This window comes from Pagrus pagrus (genome assembly GCF_965226575.1).
Source record: "Pagrus pagrus genome assembly, chromosome: 3".
Classification (NCBI taxonomy): domain Eukaryota; kingdom Metazoa; phylum Chordata; class Actinopteri; order Spariformes; family Sparidae; genus Pagrus; species Pagrus pagrus.
In genome coordinates, this window is record NC_140187.1 from 19970109 (window position 1) to 19993507 (window position 23399).

At 39.8% G+C, this 23399-nt stretch overlaps 2 protein-coding genes across 6 annotated transcripts in view; both read left to right on the forward strand.

The window, feature by feature from the left end:
- scn8ab (sodium channel, voltage gated, type VIII, alpha subunit b) overlaps window positions 1–17519 on the forward strand; it is a 55626-nt gene extending 38107 nt beyond the window's left edge. For all 5 annotated transcript variants that reach the window (XM_084349178.1, XM_084349180.1, XM_084349176.1 and 2 more), the window contains exons 19-28: window positions 724–841; window positions 1017–1171; window positions 2265–2438; window positions 6832–6954; window positions 9329–9613; window positions 9702–9755; window positions 9848–9985; window positions 10738–10842; window positions 10952–11222; window positions 12006–17519. In XM_084349178.1, coding sequence (XP_084205304.1) covers window positions 724–841; window positions 1017–1171; window positions 2265–2438; window positions 6832–6954; window positions 9329–9613; window positions 9702–9755; window positions 9848–9985; window positions 10738–10842; window positions 10952–11222; window positions 12006–13171 — 2589 coding nt within the window. In that variant the 3' untranslated portion in view covers window positions 13172–17519. The remainder of the gene's footprint in view (window positions 1–723; window positions 842–1016; window positions 1172–2264; window positions 2439–6831; window positions 6955–9328; window positions 9614–9701; window positions 9756–9847; window positions 9986–10737; window positions 10843–10951; window positions 11223–12005) is intronic.
- Window positions 17520–20470: 2951 nt separating this feature from the next.
- On the forward strand, window positions 20471–23001 carry LOC311254793 (uncharacterized protein). The gene is made up of 4 exons (XM_084348791.1): window positions 20471–20749; window positions 20852–20932; window positions 22198–22302; window positions 22445–23001. Exons 1-4 carry the CDS (start codon window positions 20602–20604, stop codon window positions 22510–22512), a joined length of 402 nt encoding a protein of 133 aa, XP_084204917.1. The 5' UTR covers window positions 20471–20601; the 3' UTR covers window positions 22513–23001.
- Window positions 23002–23399: the final 398 nt, after the last annotated feature.

Here is a 23399-nt window from a genome sequence, read left to right on the forward strand (position 1 = left end):
ATAAATAAATAAATAAAAGCATCTAAAGTAGCATCTCTTTTTTTCTACATGATATAAAGTGTTTCATTTTTTGCATACAAAAAAAATATGTATAAATTATACTGTAAATAAACAACACTGACATCTAGAACATGAGTTAAGTAGCAAACCCTAACCCTGTACTTATATGGAGAGGGACCAGGCCATTGTTTAAATGCCTAAAAATGAGAGATCTTAACCTACTCCACCTTACGACACATCCAAAAATACACTTGGTATAAATTTGATATACTAAATGTATTTTTATCACAATCGATTTCCTTTTTGTATATTGGACCGACTCTTTTGTTTGACTGGTCTTGTATAAGCATTTGTTTAATTCCTTCATCACAAATAAATGAATCCTTCACCACTGAAGAATCTATATTAATGCATGTGTAACAATGGCCGTCATTACCACTGCAATCAATCCCAGGTCTAGTTTCATTACTTCCTTGTGAATCTATTAATAACTCTGCAGAAAAGACAGTGGCGAGGGAGATCTAGCTTTACTACATGGCTACAACATGTATACCTTCAGCAATAAATCATGTCATGCATAGGAACCCAAAGGGGCATTAATGTAATGGCTGTACTGGCACCGTGCCGTATCCATATGCTTTCAGCATCTCGCTGCTGAGCCTGTAATGTTCAGAGAGAAAGTCAGAGGTTGAACTGATCTCTTTGGTCCTCTGTTTGTCCCAGCTGGATGACACCAGTTCGTCTGAGGGCAGCACAATAGACATCAAGCCTGATGTGGAGGAGGTGGCAGTGGTGGAGGTAGTGGAGGAGTACCTTGACCCAGATGCCTGCTGGACAGATGGTAGGTGGTGGTAATTATCTGATGTTGTCATAAATAATCACAATGAACAGACAGGAAATATTATTAACATTGTGCATGCTATTTTAATGGGACTGTGATACATTGTGTCCTTGACAGCATTTTGCGTCCGTCTCTTTTGTGTGCATCAGCAGTTGTGTTTTTATGTGTCGTACAGAGTGTGTGGCCAAATACAAGTGCTGTGATGTTCCTATCACGCATGGCTGGGGGAAACACTGGTGGTTCCTGAGGAAGACCTGTTACCTGATTGTCGAACACAACTGGTTTGAAACCCTCATTATCTTCATGATCCTACTCAGCAGTGGAGCCCTGGTGAGAGCGCAAACATGCATACAGAATAATCCTAATAATATGATAATAATATTAAGCTTACATAACACCTTTCAGGACACAGTTACAAAATGCTTCACAGAACCAACCAATATAAAGTGAATAAAACAAGCTAAAAGGCATAAAATCTTAACACCGAAAACACAAAGACAGTGAAACGGAATATAGTTAAGCAACGAAAATCACTGAAAAGCAATTACAAAAAGTTGTTTTTCAAAAGTGATTTAAAAGACGAGACAGAGTTTACAGCCCTGAACTCTTCAGACAGGTCATCCCAAAGTCGAGGAGCATAAAATACAAAGGCTCTATCACCTTTGTGTATTAATCTAGACCTTGGAACAACAAGGAATGACAAGTAGGTGTTCTGTTTACACTGATAAACATTATATTAATGTCACTACTAGTGCTTCTAAATTATGAAACACATATCACAGCAAAGTTACTCAGTGCTTTGAAACATAACGTGAACTGAGAAGAAAAATTCACAGAATAAATAAAACAAGACTGCTCATGAATCCCATGTGGATTTGCACAAGCAAGATCAACTCCTGATTTCCTTCTGCAACTGCTCTTGATATGATTGTTGCTAATGGACAGCAGAGTGCTGTAATGCACCAACCTTTCAACTGGCAGAATCCAGCTTAGGTTTGCAGCTTTGTGGAGGGGGAAGGCCTGTGGCCAAACAAAACACTTAATGTGCTGAAGAATGGATTCAGGCAGCAGAGAATGGAAGAGATGCAGGGAATGATCAGTCTCCTTTATCAACTAGTGTCCCTTTACTATGTTAACAGCTCACTCTTTGAAAAGGTCGACAAAGCAGAAGCTGCTGTACAAAATATAACATGCAAGTAAAGATGAGTTAGAATAATAATAATAATACTAGACAGCCATTGTTTATTGAAATGCAGATACACCTTGTTTAGATGTTAGTATTGGATATAAAGATTTCATGCTATTTTTATCAGTTTTGTAGACATCCGTGTTTAAACAAAATGCTGTAAGGTGTGTGGCTTACCTCACACTTTACTCAGTTACAACATCAACATTAGTAAGATGATTCTCTGCTGCTCTTTAGGCCTTTGAGGATGTGTACATTGAGCAGAGGAAGACGGTAAAGATCATTCTGGAGTATGCTGATCGTGTTTTCACCTACATCTTCATCCTGGAGATGTTGCTGAAATGGGTGGCCTACGGCTTTGTCAAGTACTTCACTAATGCCTGGTGTTGGCTAGACTTCTTCATTGTGGATGTAAGTATATTTACATACCTTTTTGTTATGTTCTTAGTGTAATGTGTATACATTTGGTCATTTATTCAAATCCTCAAGAGGATATTTTAAGATGCAATATCAAAGAAAGGCATGGATTCGAGAAATTGCCTCATTGGTCAACCCAATCATTAACATAACATTTTTAGGAGTGAGAACTAAAGATAGACAAGTTTTTTAGTTCAAACACGGCTTCTGTAGCACTGAAATTAAAAACAAAAAATTATTGTGAAGGAACAAAATTTTTCCAGTGCACATGTGAAAAAATCCTACACATATCGTTCCATTCTAGATTTGATCCATGCCAAGAGATGATGTCAGAGATGACCAATAAATTCTGCTCAGTAGAAGTCATCTACTGGCTCCAACAAATATCCAACAGTGATGATGGCGGTATTCATTTAAAATTCACAGGTTAGATGATAAAAACAAAACACTGATTGTGACCTTTTATCACAGAAAATGATCTCTACATTTTGGATAACGCCTAACATATCAGCCTGACTCTACAGAGAAAATGGGAAACATGAATGATATTTTTGTCTATGTTCTGTAGACCAAATGGCCCAGAACCTAAAAGACACGGTCTTTAGAGAACTAAGTTCTGATCATTTGTACTGTTTTGTTACCTTTTGAGTCAATATTTGGCTTTAATACCTATATATCTTATGTTACAAAGTGTTAAACGGTAGCTTAAGAGACAAATTTGATTAATTTGCAATTTTAAACTGTTACTGTGGTAAATGGGGTGACATTGCTATGAAGTCAGTATTGTGTAGAAACACCACTGTTCACACAAATCTTTACAGTGAAAGTGGGCAAATGATGTGATATTACCGTTCAACTGATAAAAGGAGTATGTTTTCGTCACAGTCCACGTTTGGGCCCCATGACAGCAGCACAACAGCAGCCTTGACACAGTAAATAAACCCTGGTGTGTTTCAGAGCCCTTGTGTAGCTCTAGACTGCTGAGTCATTCAGTGTTTTCCCATCTGACAGTTACTACTGCGCACATATGGTTTGTCCTTTCCTGTCATTTGTGCATGATGAGTTTCTCACTTGAATTTCTTCCTGTGTCTGTACTTAGCGAAAGGGAAATACACATTACATGGCATGCTTAAAGGCTCCATGAAATGGGGTTCTTATTTCCTTGAAATACAGCCAGACCATACATGGCAAGCTGGACAAAACTGTTAACTCACACTGCTTTTGTAATGCATGTGTGAAGCAGGCAACAGACAGTGGGGAGACAGGAAGGAAACATGGTGGACTAAGTTTTATAATTATCCTGTGACCCAAAGGGGTGGAACATAATTGTGCAGTAACCAATCATGTGTGACGTTCATTTATTACAGCTTGTTGTTTTGCTGCTGACATAAAACTCACTTCAGACGCAGCTTCTGTTCTGATTTGTACCATTTGTGAAACTAAACTGCAACAACTACAGAAGCAATACTGAACTGCACTTGCATCGACAGCGTGATCGATCCTTTCAAAATGCAGCTGATTGTGGGAAGTGTTAGTGGCAGCTTCGCCACGTTCTGTCTGGCTGTACCCTTAATGTATTTCCTGTTGAAACAGGAAGTTAGGTTGGGACATAAAACAGCATAAAATGATTATTACCACAAGCCAAGGGGATGTCAGTTAAGAAGAGGGAGGACACACAGCGATATTTTATGTTAATACCATTGTGCACAATGAGGTCACTGTGAAATATTCAAGGTGCAATATGTAAGATTTGGCCAGCTGTATTCGTACTCCAAACAAAAATGGGGTAGCACCAGGGTACCTGCTGACTGCTGCTAACTATAGCTGCTGTTAGCTAGTTAGCTTGGTTAGTCGTGCATTTAGTGGTTCAGACAAGGAGCTCAGAGCACCAGAGGAGTGTTTGGACCAGACAGGTTGGGGCTACCAGGTTAGCATCTTCTGTAGATATCTCTGCAGCACAAAACATAGATATCATGTCCATCAAGATTGCTATTTTTCACATTCTGTAGACAATTTTTTATTAATGTTTAATCTTTTCAACTAAAAATCTTACATATTGCACCTTTCACTGCTGTAAAGAAAGTGACACTTTTCCAGGAACTAAAAGGCGTCTTTTTATTGTTGTCTTTAATTGTTGTGTTACTGTGGTATTGTTGTTGTCTTGTGGAGGAATGGGGCCATGAGAAGAATTAATCTCAGAAATATATAAATGTAACAAAGAGGCAGAATTTGGGGGCAAAAAACAGTCTTTTGATTTTACAGCATTGTCCACTGAATTCCCAAGTGCACACAGTTGTGCCCTCCTTTATACTGGACTCAAATTATGCCATGAGGCAAAAGGTAAAAAGTGGTGAAGCATTGATAAGAGATAACTGGTTAATAATCAAGTACGACTGTATCTGCTATCATGCATTGTGCATGACCTAAATAATGTCCAAACATTTTTTGAGATACATTTTTCTATACAGTTTAAACAATAGCTGAACAGCCTCTGAATTGTTTGACTTATAATTCAGATGTTTTTTTTTCTTGTTGTCCTAATCCTCTCACATGTATTTGATGATGTGTCTTATGGTGTGCTAAGTCATGCATTAGCTGGTAAGTCGTCCATTATCCTTTGAACACCAATTTTCCACCTTTCTTGACTGCGAGGTGCCGATATGTCTGTTATTCGATATTAACATCCTTATCATGTGACACGTGATAAGAATGCGCTGATGTATGTTGTGTTCCTGTTGGTTTTCCAAAACCCACACTTGCCATTTTATATGTTGCCATTGACAAAGTGCACAAGTGCTTGAAGTGTGTGGAAGTTTATCAGAGCTCACTGGGACACACTCGACTAATAAAGACATCCTGTAGCTTGCACAAGTACATGGTTCAATGGAGCTCAGTTGCTTTGTAGGTTTTATTTCATTTTCACATTATGAACAATAGATTGTATACAACATACAGTATTACATATATAATACATACAGTTACAATCAGATAACAGGCACATTACCTCCAACTGGACTGCTGCTGTGCGGTAAACATGATGAATTGTGGGGTACACCTCACCGAAGTTGGGCTCGGAGAAGACACACTTATACACTACCCAGCAGCACTTGAATGTGCGCTTATGTGCTTCAGACCACAGGTGTATACAATATAAAAATCCCCCTTTTGTCGTTACCTCTCCTGTCCATGACTTGTGGATCTTTTTCATGGCTTCTGTCCTTACTCAGCTAGATAATTGGGTAAAGAACAGTGGACAGCATTCTCACATACATAATTAAAAAGTGGAAAAACGGGAAGTGATCCAGTTGTAGTTGCAACAGTGGCGCCACTAATAATAGCACATCGAGGCGCTGGGGTGGAAAGAGTCCACTTTTGAATTCAGGACTTGTATTTGTGACAGAGTATTTCTACACTCTGGCATTAGTACTTTTACTGAAGTGAAAGATCTGACTGCTTTTCCACCACTGGGTTTTCCCCCAATTTAGTGTTAGAAGTCTAATTTATGGCATGGGATGAAGAACAGAAGCTCCCCTGGTGATGAGGTTGGATCCACTGCTTGTCAAAACCCTCAATCTCAGTATAGTCTAAATTGGCCCATGTGTTGTGCAGATAACTTCTCCTGACTTTCCATACAAGTCTCTTCCCTAATATTGGCCTGTCCTCTCTCTCACAGCAGGTGCCTCTAACTGTGTCTCTCTTTAAGTTAAGAGAGGCGTTGTGCAGCTGTCGAGAGGGACTGAGGGGGTCGGTGTTTGAGGGTCCAGGGTAAGGTTTGTGTGCTGTGTTGGGACTCCTACTTTCACAGGTTATCCTCTCTCTTCTAACCCTGAAAGTTGTCCTCAACCTTCTGCGTTTTTTCTCTCCCCACCTTTAAGTGAGATGCTCTCTGGTGTGGAAACTGTACTGTTTTGTATTGTGTACTGTGTGTATATTATTGTGTCACATTGATTTAGTGTTTGTGAATACATCTCTCCTCTGATTTTTTCCCTTTGTTTGACTCTTTATCTTCTCTCCCTCTCACTGTGTCAACCACAAGTTTCTTTCCAGGTGTGCTCACTGTGCTGTAAAGCTGGTTATAACGCTAGACTGGCTTGCCAAACTAAACCAAACACAAACATAAGCAAAAAAAGAAAAAAGAAAACTTGGGTCATGTACACTTTATTGACCCTTGTCTATTGTAATAACCCCTGTTTGACCGTATGATATATAGATACATATACTTACACATATAGAAACTATATATGTACTTATATATATCTGTATACAACCATTCAGCCATCCTTACAGTATATATAGGGCCCACCTTTCTCTCTATATCCCCTCTAACACTGTGGGTCCTCTCTTCCTTGCCTCTGTCTTTCCTCTCCTTCTGTCCCTATCTGTGTAGGTGTCTATAGTCAGCCTTATAGCTAATGCGTTGGGCTTCTCCGATCTAGGCCCGATTAAATCACTCAGGACACTGAGGGCCTTGAGACCCCTCAGGGCCCTGTCACGTTTTGAAGGGATGAGGGTAAGACCTAAGATACCAGGCAGCTGGTCCTTCTGCATGCCGATTAAATAAAAGCATGCTGGAGATGGCAATAAAGAAGAATAAGGGACATTTCTTTTAGCTTTTATCAATGAGAAGCTTTTTGCATGGATGCAGATCATCTCAGATGGTCATAATACATCTGATTTGATTTATCATATTTCATTTCATATATAAAAAGCACTATGTTAAGGCAATTTGCAGTGATTTGTCCTTTAGAAATATTAAGAAAACTCCGTAGAAATCTGTCCCTTGCCTTATAAAACGCAAGACCAGAACAGGGTTTTTGACCTGAATGATGCAGCACGTTATAAAAAATACTCAGCTCTGAAGTATTCAGTACCAGCTGAGACAACAACTAGAGGTTGGTATGAAACATCACACAAAAACTGTTGAAACCAAATCACAGGACAGGGTTAATGTAGACTGAATAAGCCTGATACCTGTTAAAATGTCTATACTGCTGAGCTGCAGAGTCACACAAAGACAATGATAAAGAAATGTATTTACAATTTTACAGTATGCACACACTTGACTCATATGTTCTTAACTGTGTGTGTAGTTTGTTTTCAGTGCTTCCTTTCTTCGATGATATTTTGGCTTTTCTGATCATTATTTCAGTGTGTGATGGATCGGATCAAGCTCTGGTTGTTGCTGGGCAGAAAAATCAATCTTGTCAGTGTCTGAGCTCAGCATCCTCTGGCTGTCCCTCTGCCTCAAGCGTCCTGTTATCTGATCTTATCACAGTTTGGTTTTGGCATTGTCACACTGGAAGATCAACAAACTTCTGGTTGCATACCCCCCCTCCCTTGCCATCCTTGCTCACCACTCCTCAGTGATTGTCATCATCACCATGATTATTGATTACCATTTTGCAATAGTTGTATTAACTGGTCATATGGATGCTTTGTCTTTATATTGTTAAATAGAAAATGAAAAGAAAAGCTATTTTCCACATTTGATGTTTGCTTATATGGTTTTGGTTTATTTGGCTTTCTGTTTCCATGGCTCCTCTGTGTTCGGAAATGCACATTCATATGACCTCCTCCTTGAGCTCCTTTACCTCCTCCAACATGCCCACACTGCTTCAGTGCAGAATAGTTTATATAAGTCACACTCATATAGTCATTTGGCAATATTTATAACTCTGTAGCAGTTATACACAGTCAATGTTCTGGGATACTCAGCAATATGTATATTTTTTCTCAGCATACATACACAAAGAGTTTATTGTTGACATGGTGGAACATATGATTGTGTACAATTAATACATCCATACAATCCTACATACAATATTGTGATATCTAGGTAAAACTGCATGTCATGGCAAAAGACATTGCCATCCAAAAATGGGATAATTTGAATGTCAAGCGGAAAAATTGATTGCAACATAATTGATCATAAGTGCATGCCCGAGGGCGCAATTAAGGGTCATTCATTAAGTATGCCCTCGTCCTACTTCAGAAATTTAAAGTGAAAACGATTGTTAACTAGACATTATTATTTTTCAGTTTCATTTTGCGTTTCATTGTAAAAAGTAACCAAATTTTTTCCATTATTCAGATTTTGGGCCAAAACTGAAAAGAAAAAAAACAGTGTTTTAAGAATAGCTGTGGTTACATGGACAATATAACTTCAACCAGATTGAAAACATTCTGTGTTGCGGTGGAACCTGCTCGTTAGTTTAGGTTAGTGGACCACTGTCGCTCTCTGTTAGCGTTGGAGCGGAGAGAGGCACTGAGACGAGGCACTCGTGAACGTGCATAAGGTCTTATCCTTTGGACTGTTGCGGAAAATCCCACCCAAGTCCTTCACAAATAAATCCACTGTCCAGCAACATTAAACAACTTAAAATAATTGTCCACAGACTTGTATAGGCAACCGAGAGAGAGACGGGGAACGTCTCATTTTTAACGTCATGTCACAATCAGATCACATATGGTCAACAAAAAAGCTGCTAACGTTATGGTAACAGATGTACGCACAATCTGCTTTTGCTTTTTTGTCTCTGTTATGACAAAAAATGCTATGTGGACACGGGCCCTAAGTAGATGTTGTCTTGACTGCACTGACAGACTTGAAGCTTAGAATATTTGCAAAAAATTCTCAATGACGCTTCAAAGCATGAACTCATGATAGCTCATGATGTTGTGCCAAAACCATGAGCTGCGCCCTTTTATTTTGTGACGGGCTTTATCGTGTGCCAAGAATTCTGACATCTAGAGCCTCTAATGGAGAAAATGAATGTGCATTTCTATGAATGTATGTGTTGATGTTCTTCAGTGTGAACCTAGCCATGCAGCTGGTGTGTAATTGTGAAGTCACAGTGGCTCTGTTTCCTTGCTCTTCTCTTCAGGTTGTGGTGAACGCCTTGGTGGGTGCAATTCCCTCCATCATGAACGTGCTGCTGGTGTGTCTCATCTTCTGGCTCATCTTCAGCATCATGGGTGTCAACCTGTTTGCTGGAAAGTATTACTACTGTTACAATGAGACAGCTGAGGAGAACTTCCTCCCTGATGTCGTCAACAACAAAACAGAGTGTTTCGCATTCATTAACGCAAACTACAGCGAAGTCAGATGGAAAAACGTTAAGATCAATTTTGACAACGTGGGTGCAGGATACCTGGCACTTCTGCAAGTGGTGAGGAACCTTTGCTGTCGCTTCTAATTCGTTTCTCTTCTCTCATATCATTCTGTTTACTCACGCAATGTGTCTGCCCGCCTAACAGGCAACATTCAAAGGCTGGATGGACATTATGTATGCAGCAATAGATTCTAGAAAGGTACGCTTTTTGTCATTTTAAACTCTTAAAAACTCTTCCATATCAATGTATAGTGCAGTTTTGTACGCATTTTTACTTTTGCCACTGTACAGGTGGAGGACCAGCCCATCTATGAGGACAACTTATACATGTACATCTACTTTGTCATCTTCATCATCTTCGGGTCCTTCTTCACCTTAAACCTCTTCATTGGTGTCATCATTGATAACTTCAATCAACAAAAGAAAAAGATAAGATTTATTTCCCTCACTATCACCTTCTGAGAACAAGCAGATGTTTTAAAGGAATAGTTTGACATTTTGGGAAATGTGCTCATTTGTTTTCTAGATACCACTTAAGCCATTTTTACAAAAATTTAAGTTTTTAAAATGCGGAGAAAAAAAGGCGATCGACTCCTTTTCCACTGACCGTAGGTGAATTTGCCATTTGTTTTTGTTTTTTATGATGCGTCACATTTGATGGCCGAAACGCCCATAAACTGGCAACCGTACAAAGTGAACTCAACGCCAACTGAAAGATGTTTGAGAAAATGTTCAAGCACACTTCAATGTGCAACAGACTGTCATATTTCAATCACTGCTATTCAGAACTGGAGCTGATGAATACCCGCCACTTCTAGGTGACTAATTTGACCTGGAAATGAATGCAGATTTTATCATTTTCCACTGAAGACAAACACCAAAAACCATTAGTGGGTTTGTTATCTAGTGTGAAAGGTGCATTACACAGCAAGATTGATACTACATTTCTCACAGGGATTTGGAAGTTTTAGAAACAGCCAGGCTAGCTGTTTCCCCTGCTTCCAGTCTTTTGTGCTAAGTTAAGCTATGTCCAATTATGTCTTTACGCATAAAATCTGAGCATTGTTAAATGAATACACAGTCAAATGAGCCTTTATGTTCAACTATATAAGGGTTAGTACGGGGATGAAAGGTCTAAATCCTAAATCCAGATTGTAACCAATTTGTTTTTGTCCCTTCACTTTGGAGGTCAGGATATCTTCATGACGGAAGAGCAGAAGAAATACTACAATGCCATGAAGAAACTAGGGTCAAAGAAGCCACAGAAACCAATACCCAGGCCTCAGGTTAATATTATTTTGCTCCCTTCATCTTCAACACCAATGCAATTCTAATTCTAATTGTATTGAAAATTACACCAAATATCCCTCCTTTGCTTCCTTCCTTTCTCTTCAGAACAACATCCAGGGCATGGTGTTTGACTTTGTGACGCAGCAGGTGTTCGACATCTCCATCATGATCCTTATCTGCCTCAACATGGTCACCATGATGGTGGAGACGGACGATCAGTCAAGGGAGACAGAGGAAGTGCTATACTGGGTCAACTTCGTCTTCATTGTGGTCTTCACTACGGAGTTTGTATTGAAGCTGTTTGCGCTGCGTCACTACTACTTCACTAACGGCTGGAACATCTTTGATGTGGTTGTGGTCATCCTTTCAATTGTGGGCAAGTATTCAAAAGGGTTTTTCATGCATGAGGAAAAAAAATGCTAGTATCAAAAAACAGTAAAGCCAAAATATTAAATGAGCCAGTGAAAAGAGTAAACAAATATTTTAGAGGTAAAAAAACAAAATGTTGCCAAATGGATTTGAGTTTGACAGACAGTATTATTTATGGATGTATTCAGTTATATTTTTTTACATGTCTGATTACTTTGAACTACTCTTCAACATTTTGTTACATTGTGGCTAATTTCTACTGTAAAAAGACTGCCTATCCACCTCATTCATAGCCTCCATGATACCTTCACCGTCACTTAACCGGAACCAGAGTTTTCGAAGGCAACAGGATGCTAATCGTCTTTCTTATAGTGATTGGTACAGTGTATCAGTCATTTAAAAAAGTTCTAAGTTGGCCACTTTATCGTGTGAATACTACTAACACTATTATTTTTGCTGAGCCCACTTAAGTAACGCTTCCAAAGCCTTCAAAGTGCTGCCAACGCATCAACGATTTGTTGTTACTTATGCTAGTTCCACTGAGCATTGGCAGTATCAACCATAATCAGTTCCCTAGTAGCCTTCTTGACTTGTTCCTCAATCTGCACAAAACTATGAATTAGAGCTGACCCGAGTGCTTCACAGCTTCTACCAGCAGCTTCTACTGGACCCGACTATGATTGAGATGTTCTTACTTGTAGGCATGATATTTTTGTCAGTGGACAGTGTTTCAGTAATAAAATATTCTATATTTTAACAAACGTATTTTGTGTCTTTTTGCGCCCTTTAGGAATGTTTCTGGCTGACTTGATTGAGAAGTACTTTGTGTCACCAACACTCTTCAGGGTGATTCGTCTGGCTCGTATCGGCAGGATTCTGCGTCTTATCAAGGGCGCCAAAGGAATCAGAACTCTACTGTTTGCCCTCATGATGTCACTTCCTGCCTTGTTCAACATTGGTCTACTACTTTTCCTGGTTATGTTCATTTTCTCCATCTTTGGCATGTCCAACTTTGGCTATGTGAAACACGGGGCTGGAATCGATGACATGTACAACTTTGAGACCTTCGGCAACAGTATGATCATCCTGTTTATGATCACCACGTCAGCTGGCTGGGACGGCCTGCTACTGCCCATTCTTAACTACCCTCCTGACTGTGACCCCTATTTGGAGAACGCTGGCACCCCCGCCACGGGAGACTGCGGCAATCCTTCTGTTGGCATCTTCTTCTTTGTGATGTACATCATCATTTCTTTCCTCATTGTGGTCAACATGTACATCGCCATCATCCTGGAGAACTTCAGCGTGGCCACAGAGGAGAGTGCCGACCCGCTCAGTGAGGACGACTTTGAGACCTTTTATGAGATTTGGGAGAAGTTTGACCCGGATGCCTCCCAGTTCATCACCTATGCCAAGCTTTCTGACTTTGCTGATGCACTTGAACACCCACTCCGAGTCCCCAAGCCCAACACCATTGAACTTATCGCCATGGACATGCCTATGGTGAGTGGCGACCGCATCCACTGCCTGGACATCCTGTTTGCCTTCACTAAGCGTGTGCTGGGTGACAGTGGCGAGTTGGACATGTTGAGGCAACAAATGGAGGAGCGTTTTGTGGCAGCCAATCCCTCCAAGGTCTCTTACGAGCCGATCACGACCACTCTGAGGCGCAAGCAGGAGGATGTGTCAGCCAGAATCATTCAAAGGGCCTACCGCTCCTACCTGGCGAGGCGGGGTTTCGTCTGTAAGCGCAAACCAGCCAATAACAAAGTGGAGAATGGCGGGAACAATCAGGAACAGGAAAAGAAGGAGGGTACTCCCTCAACTGCCTCCCTGCCCTCTTATGACAGTGTAACCAAACCTGACAAGGAGAAACAGGATGACAACAATGAGGGCAAGGGAGGGAAGAAAGAGAAAGGAAGAAACCAAAAAGACATCAGGGAATCTAAATGTTAGAGCGTTGGAATAATAATCACAGTAATAACAATAAAAAATATAATAATGTAACTTCAAGCAAAGCGAGAGGAAACTCACCCACACAGATGTACAGATTATTTCATTTGCAAGTCAGAAAAAAAAAATAATATTCAATAATTTTGTTTACAGACTTCATTCTTATATTGATGCAGAAAGAAGCAGCTTGGTCTGTTACAGCTTGAAGACTCTTGAACTTCAGTCAAACCAAACATAATCAGCATACTGTGTGACATTGTTGTATCTAGACTACTGATCTTAACAAAAGGGAATGAAAAACAGACAAGGAAATGTCTGTGTCTGCCACTGGTCTACAGATAAGACATGTGACTCTACACCAAGAGGTAGAATGAAAAAAACACTAAAGGAATTCAGCCCCTGGATGCAAGTAATGGATTCCTATGGAAGAAAAAACAAGGATGCTGCTTGATGCTGAAGAATTGTCCTCTTAAAGGCAGTGGTTGTGTGTCATTTCGTACTGAATTGTATAGAGGAGCGAAATGAAACACTCACTCTATAAGAGCAAACAGAGGGATGACTGGTGAGTGAAAGACACAAATGACAGAGAGCGTTGGAAATACTTTTCTGTTTTATTAAAGCTAGAAATTGTTCATTTGAGCAGCAAAAATGCAAACAGACAAAAAAAGAACAATATTCAACATTTTGCCCATGTCACTTAACTCTTCTACTCATTTTATCTTTGTTATACCCACATCGAAAACGCTTTTTTTACATGGGCTTTCACACCAATTGGTTAAGGGTCTGTTTATTATGGGGTCAACTCGGGCCAAGGGCTTACATTTACTCAGAAAGATTTCCAAACAAATACATAAATAATTGTGCTTGTTCAATGCATAGAAATGACTTGCATGATGGCATGTTTTGATCAGAAATCTTGCATGAATTATCATAGTCCACAAGACACTAATACTCAGACCACAACAGTGGCTCGACTGTAAGATCGAGACATTGTCGAAATTTGAAAGCTCAGAGTTCAGAGTAATTTGTTTAACAAAGATAAGTGATATGGGGGTTGGTCATCTAAAATGGATCCGAATTTGTATGTCATTACTCAACACATTTCAAATGATGTTTAAATTGTTGCCTCTATAGACAGAAGAATGGAATATCTTGGTAAATAATGTGAGTGGATGAGTGGGTGAAATCCAAACAATTATTTGCTGCTCTGGAGATTTTGAGTGTGTAAGATGTGGAAACGGATGTCTGTGCGTGTCATGGGACTGAAACGTTTGTTAATTTGGACTGTAATGTTTTCAAGGGCGCAACACTTTGAAACTAAAAAGCTTATGTTTATGATTTGTATGCACCTATGTAATGTTCCATACCATCTGCCTTTAGTTGTATGTGAGCGGGCATTTTGGGAGTCCTACTGTCGATTCTAAGTGGTTTGTGGGGATTTCACGGGTACGGCAAACTCCTTTCTATTTCTGATGTTTCTCTACGAGTGGTTCAACCTTTGTGAAAGGGCTGAGAAAAGTTTTATTGTTCAGTTTACATCATTTAATGTCGTGTAGCTCATTTGTATGTGTTTGTTTTTTAATTTTATTCCCTGATGTACTTTTCATGTTTTGGTGGGTAATGAGTCTTACTTTACACACTTTTATAAGCCACATCTAAGATGATGTCGAGGGAAATGGTCTTGTTCTGGAAACATGTTTGTTGGGTGTTAGTAGTGTCCTGTTTTAATGAGAAACTGAAATGATGCTTGGGTGATGAGAACATTGTGTGTGGAGAAGCCAAAGAGATCTGCCTTGTTATCCCTTGTTGCCCTTTGTCCATGGAGTGGGATTGGGTGAAGTATGCCCTGCCCATTCAGTTTTTTCGCTGTCATTATTAGACAGAGAGACCCTAGAAATGTATGCAATGCTTGAATAATTCATCCCTTTTTCTCAGGAGATATTATAGATGTACTATTATGAGCTCTGCAACAAAATGCAAGTGAATGTGATGGGAGTATTTATGAAATCATGTTTTACTCTTTTGTGTTTTATGCCATGATGATGGACAATGATCTCGGCTGGCGGCCTTAATCCGGCAGCCGCCCGGTCAGGGGCCAGTTTGGCGCTTCCTGCTTTTGACGCTTAGAATTATAGGGCTAGAAGCATCTCAGTGAAACAGCAACATTTCGCTTGCTTGTAATGGCGGCGTTTATATTGATAGCAGATTACATTTGTGGTTAAGTCATTATGGACTGTAGTCTGGTTTCAATTAATTTCAATAACATAAATAATAATATGTTCACCCCGATAGCAATCACAGATACAGGAAACACTGTGAGGAGATGTCATGAGAGTGAATTGGGATATGTTGGTTTGAGCAGCACACTTAATTATTTCCGAAGCAGCAGTGGCATGCTCAGTGGATAGGCCCCAGATTTCAGTATTTAACAACAACAAGTGCTCTGAGCCTCTCATTTGCCATTTTTCTTCACATTGCTCTACTGCGTAACAAATACCAAATAACCAACAGAGCACTGGATGCATTCTTCTTATGGTACTGTGAGCCTAAGCGCCACACCACGGCTTTTGCACTCCCTGTTGTGCAGTGATGTCACTTCCTGTTTATGAATAACTCCCTCATCCGTTCTCAAGTTCTATGGTCCAGTTGCTGCATGAGATCTCCAAAATCAGTGTGGGTGTTAACTTGAACCAAATAAAAACTCTGAATGATAAGCATAAAAGCTACTGCCGTCCATTTTCTCCCAAGATCACCATGGATACACGGATGCGTATTTACAGAAAGAAATCTAGAAAAGAAAAAAAAAAAGACACACAAACATCCATTCGGTAAAAAAAAAAATATGATAATAACATAAACACAGTTCAGGCTATGTTCTATGCGGCACAAACTGCAAAAGCTAAGAATGGACTTTTTAAGAAACTATAAATAATGTAATATATTATTTTATTTTAACGGCATGTGTAGTTTTTTGTAAATACAGGAGTACTTAAAAAACTACAGCTATTAATCTAACACTAAATATTAATAACCGTAAATAGAATGGCTTCCAGCTGACACCCCTTGTCACACTTGTTAGGCTGTGACACATTTGTTAGATGGAGTAGATTTTTTTGAGTCACTTTTCACAAAAAAGAGGGGAGTAAGCTAAAAGAATCTATATTAAAAAGCAGAAGTTGTATTTAAAAAACTGTATAAATCAATACATACATATACAGAGATATATTACATATATATTATATATATATCCTACCATACATATATATATAGTATATATACTCTCCTGTCCACTCCTTGCATTGAGGTGATACCAGAACCACAGAGTGTAACTGATCATGCTTCTTTCTTTGTGTGGTATGTTCAGAGAATAACCAAAACTCTGGCCTGCCCGGGACTTCTGCATACTGGGTACCAGCGTACAATGCATGGTGTTGTACTGGCTGCTTGCTGAGAATTGTGGAGCCTGCATTGGTGAGAGGATTGCACTACCAGCATACCCTTTTGTACATGTGTGAAGATGTCTTGCCCCTAGTTTCCTATAATGTACACACACAAAGACACACAGATGCAGACAGACACACTTAACACGCACACACACTCATAGCCTTTTGTGTCACAGCTCACTTCGTGTGACAAAAGTTTTTGCTCGTTTCAGCTCAAACCCTCCATGTTTCCTCCCCCTTAACACACTGCTGCAGTTTGGAGTTGATCTTTACTTTTGCTGTCACTTTCGATATGATATATCTAATGATTTAAGGGTTAGTTGTCTTAACTGTCTGTGTGTTTGTTTATGGTGCAATATCTCTTAACGGCACGTGCCTTTTTAGCTTCCTATTTAGTCTGTCAATAAAATCAGCAACGAGGATCTCAAAACCCATGGGAGTGAATCAAAACGGAGCACGACAGAAACGATGTATTGAGTTCGAAATTAACTTGTAAACTGAAAACTCACCACCTAGATTAGACTGTCTGGACTAACATCTTGTAGAGTCATGTAGTACAAGTGCTCTCTCTGTGTGTTCTGTTTACTGGCTCTTTGGGCTAGTAAGAGAACAGCTTGCCTTCTGTTTTACACTTCTGTTCATTTCCAAATGTTGGTTTTACCAATCGGTATATGAGGCCATTCTTTTGTAGCATGACTGAGAAAAAAAATTAATCTTTTCTTTCCTGAAAATAGGCTAATAATGAGAAAAAAAACAACTTTTGACTGTCATTATCTCTTGCCACTAATACAGTCAGAGAGAGGACGTGTGTTGCACAACCACATGGGACAATTAAATGAGAATCAGTGAAAGAATATCTTCATTTGAGCACGAATCTATTTCCAAACAATAAAGCAGCCTTCCAGTTACACCTCTGGCTGGTGTCGTTTTTGGACATAAACCTTAATGACTGTCACTTTATCACACAGAATATGTTCCACCATGTCTGACAATGGATGTTTGAGTTGCTTGTTTACATCATTTACTGTGATAACTGTGAGGATACAGATACTTTAGATTTCAAGCGATGTGGGGACACTCTGAAGATGGTGATTTGTGTTTGTGTTATGCACCAGTAATCACTAAAATTGCTTGTATGAGTTGCAAACAAGGCAGTTGCAAAGTTGGAAAACCACACAGGACATTTACAGACGAGGCTGTTCAGAAACTTCAGAAATAGCTAAATCACATCGTCTTTGTTCATGTTTTTATAACACCAGAGAGAGACTATTGTTTGAGTTGATGTGGTTGGGTGTGTCATAGTGCAACAGCACTGAAATGACTGTAAAAGCAGGTGTGTGTGTGTGTGTGCATGCATGTGTGTTTCTTTCCTTCCTCCCCCCTCCTCTCTGTGCGTGTGTGTGTGTGTAAGGTGGCGCACTGAATAAGGGAAGGAGATGGGAGGGAGGGGGTAAGCAGAGACAGCACTGCAGTGCAGATAGATGAATGCAGTGGCCTGGGCTGAGTCAGCAGCATGTTCCCAATAGGCTCAGACTGTACAGTGCACTGTACAGCACCTCCTTACCCACAGCAAGCAAGCAAGCAGAGGGAAAGCGAGCTACAGCAAGAAGATGAAAAGTAAACGAGAACAATGAACAGAGGCACACACAGTAAAGAGCTACTGTGTTGCTATGGATTTATCCTTCACCTCCTACCTGCAGTGCTGCATGTGTTTGGAGTGCACCACTTCTTTTGTGTTGTGTGATGCTCTATCCTACGACTGGGTTATTGGGGAAAAACAGGATTTTCTGTTTCTAAAATATTGATAAATACATCTGTTCATGACTAGCACTCTAAAGGGATTCATTTTAGATGATTATGAAACATTTTAACTGTTCATTTTGTATCATTTTAAAGGACTGTATGTGTCGGGATTGTCATTTTCTATTCTGTGTTTCTAAATGTGTGGTTTCCTCTACGGACACGATCAAAATGTCTACATGCTGCACTACACACATGCTTTGTCTTGTTTGTTTCCCCCCTAGGTTTCTCTCCTCCTCCTTGCATCTATCCAAATAGCAGCACTTGGTTGCAGAGGTGGGACGTGGATTAAGTAGGACGTTGGTGTGATCTGTCGGGCTGCTGGGGGTGGGAGCGAGTTTGTGTGAAGGAAAGAGACTGAGGGAAGGGAGTGTGTGTAAGGGATACAGAGGGGGGAGGGGGGGGGGATTGTATGTCTTTAAGGAATCAATAAAATGTAATCTGTAATATATCTGTGATCATGCATCTGGGTGAGGTAGTGGTTTACTTTGTTCACACATAGTTTTTCTATTTCTGTGTCAAGTGTGTTCGACATGAGTGGAAAGGCAGGGGGTGCACAGATCAAATATATCCAAACAGACCCAGTTTGACCCTGTTTAATACTGTGTACAGAAGAGGTGCATGGGGGCAGGGGCCTGATATTACTGTTTTCAGAACGCATCCTTTTTTGCTCCATTAGCTAACAGAGAAAGGAATAACTAAACTGATTCTGTTAAGCCAAAATGGAATAATATATTAAAAGATGTATGCTTTTTGTGCTATTTTCATAGCTGTCTTGGCCCTCTGTGCTGCAGCTGCCCCACCTATCACTGAGCATAGCCCTCTGTAGCCTTGTTGGTTTGGATTCGTGTTTTTCATCCCTGCCCCTGCAAGTGTCTGCAGAGATCACAACTACTGGTTTATTACTGTAAGCCCTCCAACAGACATTAGTGGAGTGCCTCGAATGACTTCTTACAGCTATCTAACACCCTCTAGTGGGACTTCAAGGGAATAACTCAAGACAACTGTGCCTTCTGCAGGTTAGAGGGATAGTTAAAATTGGTAGATATAAAATTACTAAGATTATTGGAGTGTGGTGGTGGTATGGTGGTTGGATAGATATTAGCTTTCAGTCTGTTAATCTTACTGTCTGAGATACATCAGCAAGTCAGCAGCAACTTGTGTGTCACAGTCATTCATGAAGGCTTTACAGACAAAATTATTATTATTATTTTTCTTTTTGATCTGACACAGGCAAATCGGTGTCTATCCTGTGCATGTAAAGCTTTCTTGATAAAACAAAACAGGGTTCGTTTAGCTTTAAAGGTTAAGTTCACCCAAAAATGAAAAAGTTGTCTTTATCTTCTCACCCCCATGTCGATTGAAAGTCAGGTGAAGTTTTGTAGTCCACAAAACATCTCTGGAGCTTCACAGCAGAACAGTGTTGCAGCATGCTCCTGAACAACTGAAGGAGAAACAACCTAAAACACACTTAAAGAAAATGGCTCCATACATCTCGTCCAGCGTAATCTCTGGAAGCGCCAAGATACCAAATTGATTTAAAATAAAAAGACCTTATTGACACATTCGATGCGCAGCCAAACATGTGCACTCTACGCTTTTAGCTTGGCAGCTACAGTTAAGATTTCAGCTTTAAAAGGGTGTAAATGAGTTTCCTTCAAATCTATGTGGGATCTCAGGATTTATGGCGCCATTCAATGTTCTATTCGGTTGTCTTTTTTAAAGGTTTTAAAACAAGTTCCCATCTACTCAAGTTATTTAGCAGAATTCTGCAACACTGTTTTGATGGGAAGCTCCTGAAATGTTTTTGTGGTCTGCAAATCTTTACTCAACTTTTCTCGGTTAAGTAGAGAATGACTGTTTCATTTTTGGGTGAACTTATCCTTTAATTAAAAATGTGATTAATGCTGTAAGTTTTTGTATCTTTAAATGTATGATGACTAAATTTAAATTTTCTTTCAAAGTAGTTCATTTAAATGTAAAACTAGCCTGTGCACCGCCTCACTGGTGAGCCTGTGAGGCCTCACTGAGGGCTCAAACACCCGCCCACCTTCGTTAACTCCCTAACAGGCTAATCATCTCTATCGACACGCGCCCAGCCTGCGAGCTTCACGTTCAGGTTTCTGACAGAGAGGGAATCTTATAGATTTGATCAACAGTAATTTAATAATACAATTAGGCCTCATTTTAATGGACCTGAGTCGAATTACATTAATTTACCCTCACAGCTCACCTGCTGGTCGGTTTCTGGGGCCACCGCCGTCTCCCAGTCCACAAGTGCCCGATGTAACAGACCCCAGCTCCGGCCTCGAGTGGTTTGAAATGACCGCGTCAACTGGTAACACATTATGCAGCCAGAATATTGAATAGGCTTGTTGCCCAATGTATTATTTATCACCACACAGATATTTATTGACCAAAAATGTGGTTGTTGCCGCAGGTCCTTCCAGTTCAGACCACGGAGTCCCCAGTTCTCCCCTGGTGTTAGCTTCAGGGACCATCCAGAGCTCCCCTCTCTGCAGTGAGTCTGCTAACGGCTAATTGTAGCCTAGCTTACCAGCTAACATAACTAAATCATGATTTACTTTGAATGTTGAGTTAATAAGTGTTGGCCAGACAGGCCTACAGGGAGGCATTGCTCAACTAGTATAGTCAAAAGGGATTTTTCGAGGGGATAATGCAACTGTGACAGCCATTTTGAATCTGAGGGAATGTTAATGTTTACAACTAAAACCAACCACAAGATGTGCTGCTGTAATGTGTTTCTTAAAAGCATGGCCAGCAAATATAAGATACATGAGGTCATCCTTTTCTTGATATTGATTTGCTTTAAGAGGTGGAAGGCATAAGTGAATGTACTCTCGAGTAGGCATGGAACAATATGAATATTTTATGTCACAACTATCCTGCCCATAATAATTGCAGTTCATGATAATATTCCAATTAAACTCTTAAAATAGCACTAAAAACCTACTGGAATCACTTAACCTGACATTTTGTTAAGAACAAGTTACAGACATATTTATTGCATTACAGATAGGACACGCATTGTTAGTGAGCATCCTTTTTAGTAAATAAAAGAATCAAACAATTTCAAATAAGCTAAGCTTGACTCATAAATCCCTTTGCATTAATAAAGGATAAATAAACGGTGAGTGCTTCCCTGTTGTTCTTTAGTTCGGAATCCGTAGTATCTCCACACATCTGATTTAAGGGACATGAGCAGTCGAGTCTTCAGCCTTGTTGACAGGTTTGGGATTTTGGACTGGAAAAAATGGAGACTCCCTCATGTTGCAATTCAACAATATTGATCCAATGATATCTTTAAGTAGTAATTTTCTATATTGAAATCAGCAAATCAATATAGGACTGTACCTGAGAGCTAGACAGCTTTTTCAAGCCACTCATGTAAGGATATGCATGATTATGCCGCAAATGGAAATTGACCACGATCAATGATGACAAAGTCCTTTTATCTTACAATTTCCAGTCTCAAGCGCTTAAGGTACTTGTAATTGAGTAATTCCACAAAGTACTTTAAAATCCACTACATTATCATCTATAAATACTAATAGTAATTTTACAGATTCAGTCTTTACATATGAGGTATAGAGGCCATTCTGTTTACATAATGACTACTTTTAATGTTGCTTAAAAGTACATTTTGCTGATTTTACCTTCATTCTTGAGTAAAATTTCGATGGAAGACTTTTACTCGCAGAGTCTTAAACTCACATTAAATTTGTCCATATTTGACACAAAAACCAAAACTCCTGCATTTCTCAGACTTCGCAGTCCCATCCACCCCAGTGCAGGACATGTTGAAGTTTCCCCTCAGCCAAAAGGAGGACTTCTGCAGACCAGCCAGCAACACTACAGAATCACCACTGGGTAAGATCCTGACACATCAGGCTGACTGTGTGGACTTAATGAATGAACATGGCCTCTCAGGTTGTATAGCGCAGAATAATTTAGTAGATACCAGTTGTGTTATGTCTTCTTATCTTTACACTTTTTCTCCAAACATTTACAGTGCAAACTGTGCCTACCTTTGGAGACCAAGAGCCTCTTTGGGAAAGAAAATACTCTTTTAAAAGTTGACTTAACACCCAGCCTAAAATTGACAAGAAGAAAATGGAGTAGAGAACAGACAAAGGACAGGATGTTGAAATAGAAAGGTAAAGGCACAAACTCACCCTAGAAGACAGGAAGCTCCGAGTGTCCTTATTACATTCATGTTTGTTCATTTGCTGTGTTCTACAAACATGCTTATATATTCATATTTATTTCCATCTTCTCTATATTTTGAAAATATCTGTGTAAGACTGCTCCTATAAGTTGTCTGTAAATGAACACTATTATTTTCAGTTAAACGTTATGTACTTCTAAATAAGACCCTGTAGGTGTCACTGTTATACTTGTTATCTGGCACTTGTGTAGCTGCTGCAGCTGCTGTTGTTTGTGTGAGCTGGAGAGGAAATTGTTATGAGTGTTAGACAGGCACTGCATTTTGCAGAAGAAACCACACAGCATATGCAGTTCAAACATCAAAGAAATTGTACTTAAAGATAAACAGCAATTTAACACTGACTTCATGACGGTTTGCTGTTTTATTTGATTCATATATGTCGTCACAGTGTGAGTTTCACTTCAGTCACATCTGAAGCAGATGATATTAACTGAGCTGTTTACTCAGAGCTGACACTGGGTCTGAGAGGCTGCTGAGCTGAGGTTAAGAGATGCAAATAGAGTATCTAGTGAACATTTTTAATGAGGATGGCTGGTTTAATGCCTGCTGCCAGTGCCAGGAGTATGGTTTCAGTTCTGATGAATATGCAGGAACTTTTGGGGGTTGATGAAAATAACCGTTATAGTTAAAGAGGGTTTTGCTGTGAAATACTTCGATGTTGCAGCAGGGCTAGATCCATTGTGGATGAAAGGACAAAAGTTTCGGACATCTGTCACACGCCAGCGCATGCCCTCCGCCC